Source organism: Prionailurus viverrinus, chromosome A1, assembly GCF_022837055.1.
Source record: "Prionailurus viverrinus isolate Anna chromosome A1, UM_Priviv_1.0, whole genome shotgun sequence".
In the NCBI taxonomy this organism is placed as follows: Eukaryota; Metazoa; Chordata; class Mammalia; order Carnivora; family Felidae; genus Prionailurus; species Prionailurus viverrinus.
The window spans coordinates 82,709,463-82,726,087 of record NC_062561.1 but is presented as its reverse complement, the minus strand read 5'-3'; the positions used below and the strand labels follow the sequence as shown (position 1 = coordinate 82,726,087).

The window sequence follows — 16,625 nt, the reverse complement described above, 5'->3', positions numbered from 1 at the left end:
ATGATGGAGCTTAGCAAAATGTTTAGGGAAGCCTATTTGTATGCACGTGTCATCAAACGTAATCTACTACTGTTGATAAATTCTGAAGGTCAGCTATTCATACACAATCCTCACTGAACAGATTTTATTCCAGACATCATGCCTACTGTGTATGGAGGTCCAGCTGTACTCTAAAAACACCTGTGATACTTGATTCTTGAGCTAAAAATTTCTAAGTAGGATACACACAAATTCCAAGTTACAGAGGAAAAACTGTTCCAGAAGAATCTGACAGCATTACTTGGAAAACTGATGGATGGTGTCAATAATACCGCTGCATTTTATACCATCATATTTAAACTCAAGCTATCAATCAAATCAACATCCTTACTATTAAAGTATATGTTCATACTTTAAAGGGGTGGGGCATAGCTAGAACAGAGAAGCAGCAAGGCAGTCCCAAGGAGAAGTGTAGCTGTTTGACAGACCTCTCTCTAGGCAACACCACCCAACCCCTCTCTTATAGCTGTGACCTCCCAGAACCTAGCCTGAGATGTGAGGCAAAAACTGCATGTAGAAAGCATACATATTTGGATCAACATCACTCAATGCATGTTAGTTCTCTATTTTATCGTAAAACTACCTCAAATCAATACCACTATTCTTTAAAACAAAGGAGTTTAGGGACGCCTGGGTGGCTCAGTCGGTTAAGCATCCGACTTTGGCTCAGGTCATGATCTCATGGTTCGTGAGTTAGAGCCCCGTGTCGGGCTCTGTGCTGACAGCTCGGAGCCTGGAGCCTGCTTCAGATTCTGTCTCCCTCTCTCTCTGCCCTCCCCTGCTTGTGTTCTGTCTCTGTCTCTAAAAATAAACATAAAAAAAATATATATAAATAATATCACATCTGGTATAGTAATAGTTTTATCTCATTTTAAAAGTGTATTTCATCACGATCCTTATTTCAAAAGTATATATTAAAACTAATTTTAGTATTTTTGTTTTCAGTAGATGGGCATTAAAGACAGCCAACCTTCACACCAAAAGGCATTCTTGTCAGAAACTCAAAATGTTGACTGCAGTTACAAGTATATTTACCACATACTTCATACACATCAGCTTATTGGGATAACTTGAGTAACTAGTATAATTACCTTGTGATCTCAACACAGAAAAGCATTGGCACTCCCAGAAGTGGTGAAATGCAACTGTGCTAAGATACGGTGTACAAGGAGGGGAAATCCACATGTGCACTGCTGAGAATGGATGCCCCTGCCAGACTACACCTGCTGAAGCATCAGCACCAGCTGCCTTCTCCCTTGACCTCTACTTGACCTGCTCCTTGGCGTAGGGTGGGACGGGACTGACCTTAATCGCAGCCTCTCTCAGTGCCTCCAGGCGCTGCCTGCTGCTCTCCTTCATGTTCACAACATCTCTGTAATCTCCTTGCAGGGCTCTCTGCAGTCCATAGATGGCCTGGAACACTGAATTTTCACTTTCATTCAGCTCTTTTTGGAAAATTTCAAACGTATGCACCTGAAACAGCTTCTCTTCATCTGACAGGCTAACGTCTTTTTCTACTGCTCTGATTGCACTTTTCAGTTTGTTAAGAACCACAGTCTTTTGGCGAAGAAGCCCGGAGAGCTTCCTGCAACCATCGAGGACCCACTGCTTCCTCTGAGTGATGGCTGCCCCTTTCCCTCGGTGCAATTTGATGGCATGTTTTGCCACCTCTTCATGTTCCGCAGCATCTGCCATCAAGCGAAGCAGTGGAAGCAACACCCAGAAGTAATTTCTTCCCAGCACCTTCATGATCCAGTTTTAGAGGGCAGGGCAAGGCCGTCCTAAGGTTCCTGCTCAGCTGAGCTTGCATTTTAGACACACATCTTCAGCTGAAAAAGAGATTTATTGCTACATATAGTTGAACAATGATTCGTTACTATTGAGATCAGAGTTAAAGTATTAAATAATTACATCCAAAAAACTATCACTTTTTTGAAGATGTTATTTTTCCTAGATAAATATTAATACCTGAACTATTCATTACACCTGGATTAAAATCGAATACTAAATGTTAAAGTATAAGGCCTGGTAAAGACTTGAGACTAAAGGTTACATTGAAATTAAAGGCAATTTTTTTAAAGAAAACTCAGCTTTGTGTATCTATTAAATCTACAATGTGCCAAAGACAAAAACCAATTCTACTTAAGGAGATCCATGTATTGGGGCACCTGAGTGGCTAGTCGGTTAAGCAACCAACTCTTGAATTCGGCTCAGGTCATGATCCCAGAGTCAAGAGATCGAGCCCTGCAATGGGCTCCATGCTGAGTGTGGAGCCTGCTTAAGACTCTCTCTCTCTCTGCTCCTCTCCCCTGCTCATGCTCTCTCTCTTAACAAAGAAAAGAAAAAAAAAAAAAAAAAAAGAGGATCCAAGTATTTAAGGCCAGAAAACACCATCAACTCCCCTATCACAGATCAGTGAACTGCCTGGAGGAAACACGCTCCACGTCATTTCTGAAATAAAACTGTCTGAGCTGCTACTAGCTTACTGTACTGTTTTCTTTCCAAAATCGTTTGGAATTCTGCCAAATTTCCAAAGTCACAGTTTAATGCTAACAAGATGTCAAACACAGAAAAAGAAAATCACAAAACACAACCATGTCTGGATCACTAGGGTTTTACTAAATGTTCAAACACTTTCTATCTCCCAAATTCAGCCTCCTTCTCTTCCTCTCTTCCGGAAGAGCCCAAGCACCTGTATGACTACCCCACCAAGTGAAGCACACACAGGACCCTGGCCGTGATGAGGTGAAGGCTTTGGTGCAGGCAGCAGGGGGTGCTGCGGCTGCGGTGCCCAGATCACACTCGAAGGACAGGACTGCATCTTCCAGTGGACAGAGTCATCAAGGAGCAGGTACAAGCTGCTACAGGTGTTAGCAAGGTCACAACGAAGCAATGACTCCAAAGGTAGGAAATACAGAGCAAAGAAGGAAGAGGTAATAAAACACAAGACAAGCAAGAGAGACACACCCTAAAAACACCACTGAACCTGGCAACTAGATCTCTGGGCACCAGTAGTTACGTCAAAAAAGAAAAAACACGGGGTGGCTCAGTCAGTTAAGCATCTGACACTTGATTTCAGCTCAGGTCATTATCTCACGGTCCATGGGTTTGAGCCCCTGAGCTGGGCTCTGTGCTGACAGTGCTGAGCCTGCTTGGGATTCTCTCCACCCCTCCCCCACATGCTCTCCTGTGTGCTCTCTTTCTCCAAAATAAACATTTAAGAAAAAAAAAAAAAAAAGAAAAAAACCAAACCTACCATTTACACAAGACTTACAGTTTAAAGAAAACAAAATATCAGGGGTGCCTGGGTGGCTCAGTCAGTTGAGCGTCCAACTTGGGCTCAGGTCACGATCTCAGTTTGTGGGTTCAAGTCCCGTGTCAGGCTCTTTGCTGACAGCTCAGAGCCTGGGGCCTGCTTCGGATTCTGTGTCTCCCTCTCCTTCTGCCCCTTCCCTGCTTGTGCTCTCTCTCTTTCTCTCAGACATAAACATTAAAAAAATTAAAGAAAACAAAATATTAATATAAACTAATCATTAAAGTGTTTACTAAAACGAGTATCTATACCTCAGTTTTACTAGTAATCCCAATTCTAACAAGTTTATTCTGGTTTCCCAGGCAAAGCAGATCAGATGCAGAAAAAATGAGAGTGTGGCTTATCTAGGCAGAAAATTCCAAACCAAAAATGACAGCCAATAGAAAGTGGAGATAAAACAGAGCTTCTGAAAAACCAGCACAAGAACCTGGCAAAGACTAGCAGCCCAGGGAGTCTGGTGAGGACTGAACTACACCTTTCCGTAGACACCAAAAATACCACTATTGGAGGACAGCAGGGAAACCTGCCCATCAAAAGTCACCAAGAAAAAACTACATTCTACCTCAATATTCTGGTTATAAAGTCAGGAAACTGTTCAATTTCAATACATTTTTCGATACATCAGTTTGTAATGTCACAGAGAATTTATTTACCTACAATGTTTCACTTTTTCCCCTAACTTGTTAGGATAAGTGACAATGTGCTGTCTAAAATACCCAACTTTATATTACAATTTTTTTTAATGTTTATTTAGAGCGTGAGAGTGCACGCGCGCATGCGCATGAGGTGGGGTGGGGAGGGGCAGAGAGAGAGGGAGGGAGACAATCCCAAGCAGGGTACTCCCGGTCAGTGCAGAGGCCAGTGCAGAGGCGGGGACTTGATACCACAAATCTCAAGGTCATGACCTGAGTCGAAATCAAGAGTCTGATGGATGCTCCGCCCAAGTGCCCCTTTGTTACAGCTTTAATACAACTTAAGTAAGCGTTACCACCTTAAAAATAAATAAATGATTACCCAATCTCAGTAGTGCCTAGCAAGATAGTTAATCTGTTATTTTAATAACTCATTTCACTGCTGAACTTCTATTGTTCCAGGGGAGAAAAAGAATTCAATGTTGATAAATACATGCTTTTCTAGTATTTTCAGAACCAAGACAGACATTTCTGATGTTTTGCTAATGTTTCCCATTTTCCCTAAAAGATCTCAAAAAATGATTCTTTTATGGATTTCAAACTTCAGACAAATAACCTGCCACACAGTCTGTGTGTGAACAACAAACACCCCTTCATTCATTTCTGGTTCCTTCCTCAAACAAATTCTTGAAATTAAATAGTTATAATTATAACTCTACCCTATGACACATAAAGGACTATTAATTTTTACGAGAAATTATTGAGAACTTTAATTGTGGTCATACTAATACTTCCACTCAAATAAGCTCAAGTCATGGACATGTGGACATGACACTGAAATTATTTACAGACTCTGAAAACATCAATCACTTTTTCATAAATTCATTTCATCTTACCTTTAAACTTGGCTACCAAATCCTGTAAACTACTAAATTATAGCATGCTTTCTCTTGAGTAAATAATAAACTTTTTTAGCTCTAGTGCTATTTTGTTATTATTGTTTTTAATTATAAAAATGACACTTTTGATTTATTATATTTTTACAACAAATTCCTAGAATTTCTATACCTTGAGTCACTGATACAACCTGGGTGGACCTCAAGGCTGCAAGGAGGGCTGATCCCACACACCCTACAATTCCACGTACAGCACTGTTCAGGGACTAACTGTAGAGATGGAGTGGCTGTCAGGGAAGAGGGAGGAGGGACCCCGTGGGATAGAAATGGTCTGTGTCTTGATGGCGCTGGCGGCCACAGGAATCAACACGTGACAGAAATGGCAGATCGTAAAACATGCCATGTGAGTAAGGTGAGTGGGTCAAATAGATGCAATCTTCTGCTTAGACTCTATTTTTAATCAGGAGCTACCACTGGGGAAATCTGGGTGAAGGATCTATAGGATTTCTCTGTATTATTTCTTATAACGGTATATGAATCTATAAGCATCTCAAAATACAGTTTTAAAAATTCAACACAAATGCTTACTGTTTTCCACTAACCTGACACTTCTTCTATTTAAACTAGGAAATGCCCTCAACCAGAGCCGAAGGTCTTCAAGATGTCTCTGCTACATGAAAACCCAATGTCACTTTTCATTTAGAGCAACGACAAAATCAGTACTTGGAATACAACTAGTCCCCAAAGTTTCTACTTACACATATTTCAACATTACTTAAAATATGTCATGGGGCACCTGGGTGGCTCAGTCGGTTGAATGTCCGACTTTGGCTCAGGCCATGATCTCCGGGTTCGTGAGTGTGAGCCCCATATCAGGCTCTGTGCTGACAGCCCAGAGCCCGCTTCAGGTCCTCTGTCTCCTTCTCTCTCTGCCCCTCTGCCCCTGCAACAATGAACACTTACACAAAAAAATAAAATATATCTCCACAGCTTTGCCCAATTTTTTTCTTTTTCTTTCTTTCTTTTTTTTTTTTAGAACGTGAACAGGGACTGCAGAGGGAGAGAGAATCTTAAGCAGGTTTCATGCCCAGTGCCCAACACAAGGGCTCAATTCACGAACTGAGCCAAAATCAAGAGTCGGAAGCTTAATCAACTGAGCCACCCAGGCGCCCCAAAAAATTTCCAATGCTTTTAACTCGTCATATTATATAGAAATCACATACTTTTACTCTATTAAAAGTGCTTAGTAATTCATAAGTGTCACATGTCATTTAGTGGATAAAAACTCACGAGCAAAGCACAATAACACAGTCTAAGACTGGCCTTTCTCAGAGCTAAGGCACCCAAGTAAAGCTCTCTCCCACAGGCCTCTATCTCTGAGTGCTATGAGCACCACAGGGTATGCAAAGGGACTGTCTCCTTAGACATCTGCTATCAGGACCCACAGAACCCTAGAGCACTGGGGTCGCTGAAGTCCCTGCAGGGAGCTCAGCGGAGAGGAGGAAAAGCAGAGGGAGGGGCGACTCCTCTACTTTGCCCAATTTTCTACAATGGCCACAATTTGAAAATCTCCTGGCTCTGCCTCCCAGCCTTCTCCTCACATGCAGCCACGGGGTCCCCCATGCCCTCTCTTCCTCTGGACCTTCCAGACCCAGTGTCTCCAATTTTCTCAATCAAACTGCTGAGAAAGAATCAAGTTTATTCCACCCACCAGGACAGCAGCCACTGTATGTGGGGCAGAGGCCAGCCCAGCCAGGCTCCAACCCAGCTCTTTGGAAGGACCCCCGCCCCCATGCACTCAGTGAACCGGGGCCCTCCATATGCAGTACTGACCTGGTACCCGATGCAGTGCCTGGCGCTGTGTGCGGAAGATTCCGAGCAAGCAGCAAGGGTGTGGCAGGAGCAACGTTAACCAGCCCAAACTGGTTATTTACCTTGTTCTGAAAAAGAAAAATATAAGGGTGAGTTGCAGGAAATGGCATCAAGTTAGAATTTGTGATACCAGCAACACTTCCAGATTCAGTACAACACAGGAAATGAACAGGAAACAAGAGGTGCTCATGGAAAGGTCTTAGGAAGCAAACTCCCCAATGGAAATAACCTACTTCAATCTAATTTGTGAAGAATTTAACTTAAAACTCGTATTTTAGGGGCGCCTGGGTGGCGCAGTCGGTTAAGCGTCCGACTTCAGCCAGGTCACGATCTCGCGGTCCGTGAGTTCGAGCCCCGCGTCGGGCTCTGGGCTGATGGCTCGGAGCCTGGAGCCTGTTTCCGATTCTGTGTCTCCCTCTCTCTCTGCCCCTCCCCCGTTCATGCTCTGTCTCCTTCTGTCCCCAAAATAAATAAACGTTGAAAAAAAAAAAATTTTTAAAAAAACTCGTATTTTATTTTTTAAATAACGTCTTAATTTTTTAATTTACATCCAAGTTGTTAGCATACAGTGCAATAATGATTTCAGGAGTAGATTCCTTAATGCCCCTTACCCATTTAGCTCATACCCCCTCCCACAATCCCTCCAGCAACCCTCTGTTTGTTCTCTATATTTAAGAGTCTCTTATGTTTTGTCCCCGTTTTCATATTATTTTTCCTTCCCTTATGTTCATCTTTTTTGTATCTTTAAAAAAAATTTTTTTTAATGTTTATTCATTTTTTTGATAGAGACAGAGCGTGAGTGGGGGAGGGGCAGAGAAAGAGGGAGACACAGAATCTGAAGCAGCAGGCTCCAGGCTCTGAACTGACAGCACAGAGCCTGAAGTGGGGCTCGAAATCATGAACCATGAGATCATGACCTGAGCTGAAGTTGGATGCTTAACCTAGTGAGCCACCCAGGTGCCCCATTTACTTTTTTAAAAATATTTTTAGGGGCGCCTGGGTGGCGCAGTCGGTTAAGCGTCCGACTTCAGCCAGGTCACGATCTCACGGTCCGTGAGTTCGAGCCCCGCGTCGGGCTCTGGGCTGATGGCTCAGAGCCTGGAGCCTGTTTCCGATTCTGTGTCTCCCTCTCTCTCTGCCCCTCGCCCGTTCATGCTCTGTCTCTCTCTGTCCCAAAAATAAATAAACGTTGAAAAAAAAAAATTAAAAAAAAAAAAAAAAATATTTTTAATGTTTATTGTTGAGAAAGAGAGAGACAGAGACAGAGGGAAGGGCAGAGATATGGAGGGACAGAGAATCCCAAGCAGGCTCCACATTGTCAGCACAGAGCACGACGCGGGGCTCGAACCCACGAATAGTGAGATCGTGACCTGAGCCAAAGTCGGACGCTCGACCAACTGAGCCACCCAGGCGCCCCTTCATCTTTTTTGTATCTTAAGGCCCTCGTATGAGTGAAGTCATACAATATTTGTCTTTCTCTGACTCATTTCGCTTAACATAATACTCTCTAGTTCTATCCACATCCTTGCAAGTGGCAAGATTTCATTCTTTTTGATTGCCGAGTAATACTACATTGTATATGGATACCACATCTTCTATATCCATTCATCCATCGATGGACATTTGGGCTCTTTCCATACTCTATTGTTAATAGCACCGCTATAGACATTGGAGTGCATATGCCCCTTCGAAACAGCACTCCTGTATCCCCTGGGTAAATTCCTAGTAGTGCAATTGCTGGGTCATAGGGTAGTTCTATTTTTATTTTTTTGAGGAACCTCATACTGTTTTCCAGAGTGCCTGCACCAGCTTGCATTCCCACCAACAATGCAAAAGAGATCCTCTTTCTCCACATTCTTGCCAACATCTGTTGTTGCCTGAGTTGTTACTGTTAGCCATTCTGACAGGTGTGAGGTGGTATCTCATGGTGGTTTTGATTTGTATTTCCTTGATGATGAGTGATGTTGAGCATCTTTTCATGTGTCAGTTGGCCATCAGGATGTCTTCTTTGGAAAAGCGTTTATTCATGTCTTTTGCCCATTTCTTCACTGGATTATTTATATTTTTCGGGGGGGGGTGTTGAGTTTGGTAAGTTCTTTATAAATTTTGGAACTAACCCTTTATCTGCTTTTTCATTTGCAAATATCTTCTCCCATTCTGTCGGTTGCCTTTTAGTTTTGCTGATTGTTTCCTTCACTGTGCAGAAGCTTTTTATTTTGATGAGGTCTCAATAGTTCGTTTTTGCTTCTGTTTCTCTTGCTTGTAGAGAGGTGTGTTGAATAAGAAGTTGCTGCAGCCAAGATTAAAGAGGTTTTTGCCTGCTTTCTCCTCGAGGATTTTGATGGCTTCCTGTCTTACATTGAGGTCTTTCATCCATTTTGAGTTTATTTTTGTGTCTGGTGTAAGAAAGTGGTCCAGGTTCATTCTTCTGCATGTCGCTGTCCACTTTTCCCAGCACCACTTGGTGAAGAGACTGTGTTTAATCTACTGGATATTCTTTCCTGCTTTGTCAAAGATTAGTTGGCCATTGTTTGTGGGTCCACTTCTGGGTTCTCTATTCTGTTCCATTGATCTGAGTGTCTGTTCTTGTGCCAGTACCATATTGTCTTGATGATTAGAGCTTTGTAGCATAGCTTGAAGTCTGGGATTGTGATGCCTCCTGCTTTGGTTTTCTTTTTCAAGATTGCATTGGCCCTTCGGGGTCTTTTCTGGTTCCATACAAATTTTAGGATTGTTTGTTTTAGCTCTGTGAAGAATGCTGGAGTTATTTTGACAGGGACCACAAAAACCGTATTTTAAATGTGAACAAATTGAATGATAAAAGCATAATTCTTAAAAGATAAAATACTTATCTTATAAATACAACTTCCAGATTCATATCTAATTAGAAAAAGAATTAGAGAATAAGTTACAAAAGGGAAAGAGGAAGGAAAGAGAAAAAAATTTTTACAGATATTAAGAAGCTTTAAAGTACTTGATGTTAACTGAACTACAAAACCATTATTCCATTAAGTAATCCAACCACTGATGTACTAAGTTTTAAAAAGTTGGTATTAAAAGAAAAAAACGAACCAGTAAGACACTCTGATCCAAAGAATGATCAGAAAAACGTTTAAACAGGAAAAAGCAGAACTACCTTATACCTAGGTAATTATGTAAACTAACAAATGTGATCAAAGCCTAACCGCGTTCCCAAAAAGTGTTCAACCATTACTTATGTTTACTCAGGTGCTACCAAGCAAGATCCAAAAAGGACCCAGAGGCAGAGCCTGAAAAGAAGGTCAGAGATCAGCTACCTGCGCTCGCTCTTTCTCTGGAACCACGAAGGCAGGCCCAGGCTAAAAGGGGACCAGTGAAGGAGACCACTGGCTGGCACCCTCACACCACTGGGGATGGCACCTCCCAGCTTATGCTGCTGGGAAGGTGAGCTGGCCTCTGAAATCCAGCCCTCAGCGGGTCTCCCCTCCCTCTGCCAGGAGGTGGAGGCCTGGCGGGGATGCACAGCGGTGGCAGGCCGCGTTGGATCTTCCGTGTGCCTCCCGTTAACTAGAGTAGCCACCACACCGGTGAGAACTGTAGAGCCTCTCTGCTTGGGGAACCTATGAACCGACATGCCAACCGTTTACTTTGGCAGCTTCCCCAGTTTTACCCATAAACTTTAAGTCGTGGCGGTGCAAGAGGCCGGACACCCCACCACTGTCCCGCTCACAGCCCTCCAGAACCACTGCCAGGACCCCTGTCTTTAGAAGCAGTCTTCCTCCACGCTCCACGCAGGAGTAGAAATGGAGAGCGGGACTCGAATCTGCGTGAGGCCTCGGAAGGGAAGGAAGGGAGACCCCGAGGGCAGCCCCCGCCACGAGAGAGGAGAAACGGGTGAGGAAGTCCGGGAGAGGGGATACCCTCGGGAAGGGAGGAGAAAGGGACCGGGGAGGGAGCACCCGGGTGGGAGACCCCAGCGACGGAGACCGAGGAGGGAGACCTGGGAAGGGGAGGCCGGGGGCGGGTGGGTACCCCGGGTGCGAGATCCGGGGAGGAAGACCCCGGGGACAGAGACCGAGGAGGAGAGCAGGAAAGGGGACCCCCGGAAGGGGAGACCCCCCGGAGGGAGCCTCGAGGCCCGGCGCCTTTCGCCCGAACCTCGAGCAGCGCTCACCTGGACGAGGCCCGACAGCGGTGCGTCTGGTTCTCCGGCGCTGCGAGCCAAGGAGCGGACAGGGACGCACCTTACCCGCATCCCTCTCCAGGCGGCAGGCCCGCCCCCAGGGCGGGGACCGGGAGGGGACGAGGACGAGGACGCGGTCGGGCGCGGGGAGGGTCTTGGCTGTCCGTCGCCCTCTCAGAAGGGCCGCCGCGGCGGATGCTGCCCACACCAAAACGCGTCCCCCTGAAAGGGGCGGAGCCTAGGTCCCGTCGGCCCCCGGTGGCGCAGTGCGCATCGGGATTTGTAGGACGGGGCAGACCCCGGTCCCGTCGGCCCCCTGGCGGCGCAGTGCGCGTCGGGATTTGTAGGACGGGGCCGGCCTCGGTGCCGTCGGACCCCGGGCAGCGCAGTGCCGGGTCGGAGGCGGGAGCGATGCCCGCGAGTCACATTGTCGCTGGGCGGCGCTGTGCACGCAGCAGTGAGGAGGGAGCGAGGGAGGTGGGGTCCCATGGGCCCCCGGGCAACGCAGTGCACGCTGGAGAGGGGCGGGGCCTGAGGGGTGTCGTGGGCCTCTGGTTGGCCCTGTGCACGCCGGGTGATGGAGTTCCCCTGGCGGGACCTGCCTCTGTGCCCCTGCGCCCCTTCCCCGGCAGGTGTCCCGGGAGCGAACGCCGAGGACGAGGACAGCGCGGCCGAGCCGGGGCCCCTGCGCAGACGACCGGAGCCGGCGAGAAGCTGGGGAGCGCCGGGGAGAATGGTAGGTGGCCTGCTGTGTCGCATGCCGCCGAGTCCCTTCTGCGTACCTGGGGGCCGGGGAGCGCTGGGAGGCGGGGGTAGGGGGGCGCTGGGCGCAAAGGTCACGGGGGCGGCGGGGTCTCCGCCGGGCCTCCGGCCCTGGGGGCCCTGCAGGGAGGCACGCAGGTGGGAACCTGACGGGTGTCTGACGAGATGGGGGCACCGAGCGAACAGCGGAGTGAACCGTGCCTCCGCGGAAACGCGAGCAGCCAGTGAACGAGGAGCGAAGGACGTTTTGGGCAAACTAACAACTTGTCGATAAAGCGGGGAAGGTAGCGCTTTTGAGCATGAGCACGAATCTGTTGTGGCATTGAGAGTCAAGGAAGGGAACACTGCACAAGCAGCCTTGTATTCCGTGCTGGGGACTGTAGGGTTTATCCAGGAGCTGATGGGAGCCATAAAAAGTTTTTGAGAAGGCGAAGTGTGTGTGATGTGACCACGTTTGTGTTTTGTCAAGAGGAGAGGAGGATTTGGATCAGAGCGGTCAGGGCTGCAGGGGAGACCAATTAGGAAGCTGTTGTAATAATCTAGGTGGGAAGAGGTGAAGACTTGCATCAAAGATTTTCTGTCGGAATGAGAAGGATGAGAGGAGGCAGAGGGAGGACCTTCACTGAACTATTCAGACGCGGCTCGGGTACCTGAGCAGGTGGTGATATCATTGACCAAATTAGGAACTGTAGAAGGAAGAGCAGGTTCACATGGGAAAACAACGCAGTAGGGATGAGAGGAGAGAGGAATCTCCTGGCTGGTCGGACATACGGATCCGCAGCTCAGAAGAGGGGCTTCGGGAAGCACACGCCTGTTTTGAAATGTAGTGGAAATAGGGGCGCCTGGGTGGCGCAGTCGGTTAAGCGTCCGACTTCAGCCAGGTCACGATCTTGCGGTCCGTGAGTTCGAGCCCCGCGTCGGGCTCTGGGCTGATGGCTCAGAGCCTGGAGCCTGTTTCCGATTCTGTGTCTCCCTCTCTCTCTGTCCCTCCCCCGTTCATGCTCTGTCTCTCTGTCCCAAAAATAAATAAACGTTGAAAAAAAAAAAAAAAATGTAGTGGAAACCATGGTAGCCGGTGGGTTTCATCGTTTATTCAATAAATTCAGAGGTTTCTCTGTGCAAGGAAGGTAGTGTACACGGTGCTGGGGGTTGATGGTGAGCAGACACGTGTGGGTTTGGTGTTCACGGAGCCGATGTCCTAGCAGTGAGACAAGCATGACCGTTTTATTACAGTTGGGATAAGGGCTGGGGAGAGGCACAGGTTCTGGGAACGTATGGGGTGGGTGAGTGGCGCCGGATGCTGGGGCAGTGATGGCAAAGCCACAGTAACGGGAACGATGCTGTGTGGGCTGAATTCTCCAGACCGAGTGAGGTGGGGAAGGCAGCCAGACAGCTGCGGTCCCCTGGGCAGCAGGAACAAGCTCGGTGATAAGTCCCCAGAATTGGCAGATGCGGCTGCCTACGGAAAGTGCAGAGTCAGGGGAACGTGGCCCGTGGGAGGCTGCTGAGGGAACTGGAGTCAGGTTGTGCAGGGTCTTCTGGGGCTCAGGAAGAACATGCTCGCTTTTGTCCTCATGGTAGTGGGAGGCTGGTGAGCAGGTTTCCAACAGGAGAGAGATGGTTTGGGAGGAGTGTGTAGGGCAAAGAGCAGAGGCTTGAGGGCAGAACTCGGGGGGTAAAAGCAGCAAAGACGGAGACCGAGAAGGGCTGCCCAGAGAGACAAGAAGACTGAGAGAGTTGGCTCGGAAACCAAGAGGGAGCTCAGTGGGCAGTGCGGCCGGAAGTTTCTGGATGACCCTGGTGGCTCAGCGTGCTGCCCAGGCAGGATGCACCCACCACAGGAGGGGAGGGAAGAGGAAGGGCTCGGTGCTTAACCAGCGGAAGAGGACCTCGTGGTTAGTGCACAGGGGGGAGGTCCGAGAGTGGATTTTAACCTCACCCCCGGCCTGCTGGATACCAAAGCGGAAAACTGGAGCAAGTTTATGTATTTGACCCATGTGGTTGTGCTGACTGCCCCTTGGAATTTGGCCCTGAGGATTCTGTCGTGTTAAGTCTCTACCGAAGGCATTGCAAGAACTTTTTTTCCTTTTGTATATGGGCAGTCTTGGTGCCCAAATTATGTAAGTGATTTTTTTTCAAGGTCACAGTTAAAATGTTTTAGACTTTATCTGTAGTTTAGAGACTTTATTTGATTTTCTACTGGATTGTCCATACTTTGATTTCAAGAATTTTGTGTGTTTTGGGGCACCTGGGGGCTCAATCGGTTAAGCATCTGACTCTTGATCTCAGCTCAGGTCATGATTTCATGGTTCATGAGTTCGAGCCCCACATTGGGCTCTGCACAGACAGCGCAGAGCCTACTTGGGATTCTGTCTCGCCCTCTCTTTGCCCCTCCCACACTTGCATACGTGTGTGCACTCTCTCAAAATAAACTTAAAAAAAGAAGTTTGTGTATTTTAACAAAGTATGACAATTGAACTTACACCTCGCCCCCACCACACAATTTAATTTCTTTGCTGTAGTAAAGCCTCAATGAGGGCCACCAGAGCGTGAAGGACAGGCCCTGCCAATTTATAGGCCTTTATTAATTTTACATGGATTTAGTCTGTTTTAATGGATCCAGAGTTTGCTTCTTTCCCCTGTAATTTTTCAGTTTATGAGGCTTTTTTTTTTTTCTAGAAAGCTTTATTCCTTTTTCTACAGATTCCAACTTAGGTCTCTTCGTTCTTTTTGGACATGAAGCATGCATAGTTTTTATACTTACTGATTATTGTTTTAATCACCATTCTTTTATGGAGAAACGTGTAAGGGGTCACATCAAATTGTTGCATATTTGCTGACAGTCCTCTTCCGTTTCCTTCCGGCCACAGACTTAGGGGTTAAGCTTAGACCTGAGGCTTCTGTTGCTCATTCAAAACCAACACGCTACGGGGCGCCTGGGTGGCGCAGTCGGTTGAGTGTCCGACTTCAGCCAGGTCACGATCTCGCGGTCCGTGAGTTCGAGCCCCGCGTCGGGCTCTGAGCTGATGGCTCAGAGCCTGGAGCCTGTTTCCGATACTGTGTCTCCCTCTCTCTCTGCCCCTCCCCCGTTCATGCTCTGTCTCTCTCTGTCCCAAAAATAAATAAACGTAAAAAAAAAAAAAAAAAACCAACACGCTATGGAGCGCCTGGGTGGCTCAGTTGGTTGAGCGTCTGACTTCGGCTCAGGTCATGATCTTGTGGTTCGTGAGTTCGAGCCCCATGTCGGGCTCTGTGCTGATATCTCGGAACCTGGAGCCTGCTTCAGATTCTGTGTCTCCCTCTCTCTCTGTCTCTCCTTCCCATGCTCATGCTCTCTGTTTCTCAATAATAAATAAACATTGAAAAAAAAAAAAAAACACCTTAGTACCACTCTGAGACTCAGCGTTGTGGGATCTGACCTTTAAGGCACCTGGAGTAGATTGAGGAGGGATCTGTTTGTTTCTCTATCTGCTGGTCTCCCCGTTTGGTAACTGACATAGGAACAATTCAAGTCACTTTGCCTGGCTTGTGTCCATATACTCCTGTACCTCTTTTTCTAGAGTTTTCAGAGAGTATTTTCCTTTACGCTGTTGATATAACTCTTTTGTCACATGTTAGGAGAAGCTTTAAGACGTGATTATCAAAATACCTCAAGATCAGACAGCACATCTTCCAGACGTCTAACAACATTTACTTGGCATGGATCTGTCAACATATAATGCTAGTTAACTAATTCAATTACCTTACAGTACATTACTGTGTTGAATAGTCTTGGAGGTTCTAAGAGTACTATGTTCAAATTTTGTTTTGAAGTAAAATCCACATAAGATTAGCTATTTTCAAATGTACAATTCAGTGGCATTGAGTAGAATCAGTGTTGTGCTGTCTCTACCTGCACCTAGTTCCAAAACACATCATCACCCTCAAAGAAAACCCTGTGCCATTGAATAGTCAGTCTCCACTCACCCCAGTCCCTGGGAACCACCTGTCTGCTTTCTATGGATTTGCCCATCTGGATATTTCATATAAGTGAAATCACACAACATACAACATGTGGCCTTTCATGTCTGACTTATTTTACTTGGTGTGATGTTTCCGAGGTTCATCCCTGTCGTAGCATGGTCAGAGTTCATTGTATGTTATTTTATTTTATTTTACAACCATGACAGAATTTTAAAATGTTGCACTGGTGGCGATTTACATGATACAGATGTCACGAGCATTTCTAGTGATGCGCCAGGTGGGGGACAGACATCTGTCTCCAGTTTAGTTTCTGAGGGATCCCTTGGCTTTGTCCACCCTCCCCTGGGGAGCCCATCACCTTCAAAAAAGATGTTTTACCTTTTGTCAGCTCACTGTCAAAGCATATGGGGGCTGCCCTAATTTAGCTAAATTTTATCTTAACCAGAAGATATAACCCCAGGCTCTTTGTCTAGTTTTTTAAGTGGCTCAATTTCAGGAAATAGCATACAGGGTATACATTCTGTATATTCCCCTAGAGTCTAGATTGGGACTGGAAGCCACAGCCCACAGGCACATTGCCTGTGTGTCAGTAAAATTTTATTGGTGCAGAGCATGTCCATCATCCACACTGTAGAGCTGAGTAGCTGCAACAGAGACCAGTGACCCCTGATGTAGCTCCCTGGGCCTTGTAACCTGAGTTTCACCTTCCCTTACCCTCTGAGGAACTAATGGGCTCCAATGATGTGTGAAAACCCCACAATTTTATGCAAAACCACATGCTTTACTGGAGAGACGATCTGTGATTTTCACCAGATTCCAGAAGGGACCCAAGACCCCAAATCATCAACAGTCATTGTTCTAAGTAGCCAAAAGGCCAGTGCCCCATGTTACACTAGATCAGCAGTTCTCAGACTTAATTAGTTCTAGTCCCCTATGCTCTTTAAAAAATTGGGGCGCCTGGGTGGTTCAGTTGGTTGAGCGTCTGA

The 16,625-nt window shown here is 46.6% G+C and overlaps 2 protein-coding genes across 9 annotated transcripts in view; one reads left to right on the top strand and one right to left on the bottom strand.

The window, feature by feature from the left end:
- TMCO3 (transmembrane and coiled-coil domains 3) overlaps positions 1-11,151 on the bottom strand; it is a 51,671-nt gene extending 40,520 nt beyond the window's left edge. For 3 of the 7 annotated variants that reach the window (XM_047854671.1, XM_047854706.1, XM_047854691.1), the window contains exons 1-3: positions 10,906-11,149; positions 6,714-6,820; positions 1,345-1,868 (exon numbers count right to left, since the gene is read on the bottom strand). In XM_047854671.1, the coding sequence (XP_047710627.1) occupies positions 1,345-1,788 (444 nt within the window). In that variant the 5' untranslated portion in view covers positions 1,789-1,868; positions 6,714-6,820; positions 10,906-11,149. Of the gene's footprint in view, positions 1-1,344; positions 1,888-6,713; positions 6,821-10,905 lie in introns of all 7 variants that reach the window. The other 4 variants (XM_047854704.1, XM_047854705.1, XM_047854702.1 and 1 more) reach the window with 3 other exon arrangements.
- Positions 11,152-11,300: 149 nt separating this feature from the next.
- DCUN1D2 (defective in cullin neddylation 1 domain containing 2) overlaps positions 11,301-16,625 on the top strand; it is a 32,979-nt gene continuing 27,654 nt past the window's right edge. Inside the window, exon 1 of one of the 2 annotated variants that reach the window (XM_047867428.1) lies at positions 11,301-11,650. The gene's annotated coding sequence lies outside the window, so the exon portion shown is untranslated. The remainder of the gene's footprint in view (positions 11,651-16,625) is intronic. The other variant, XM_047867443.1, reaches the window with a different exon arrangement.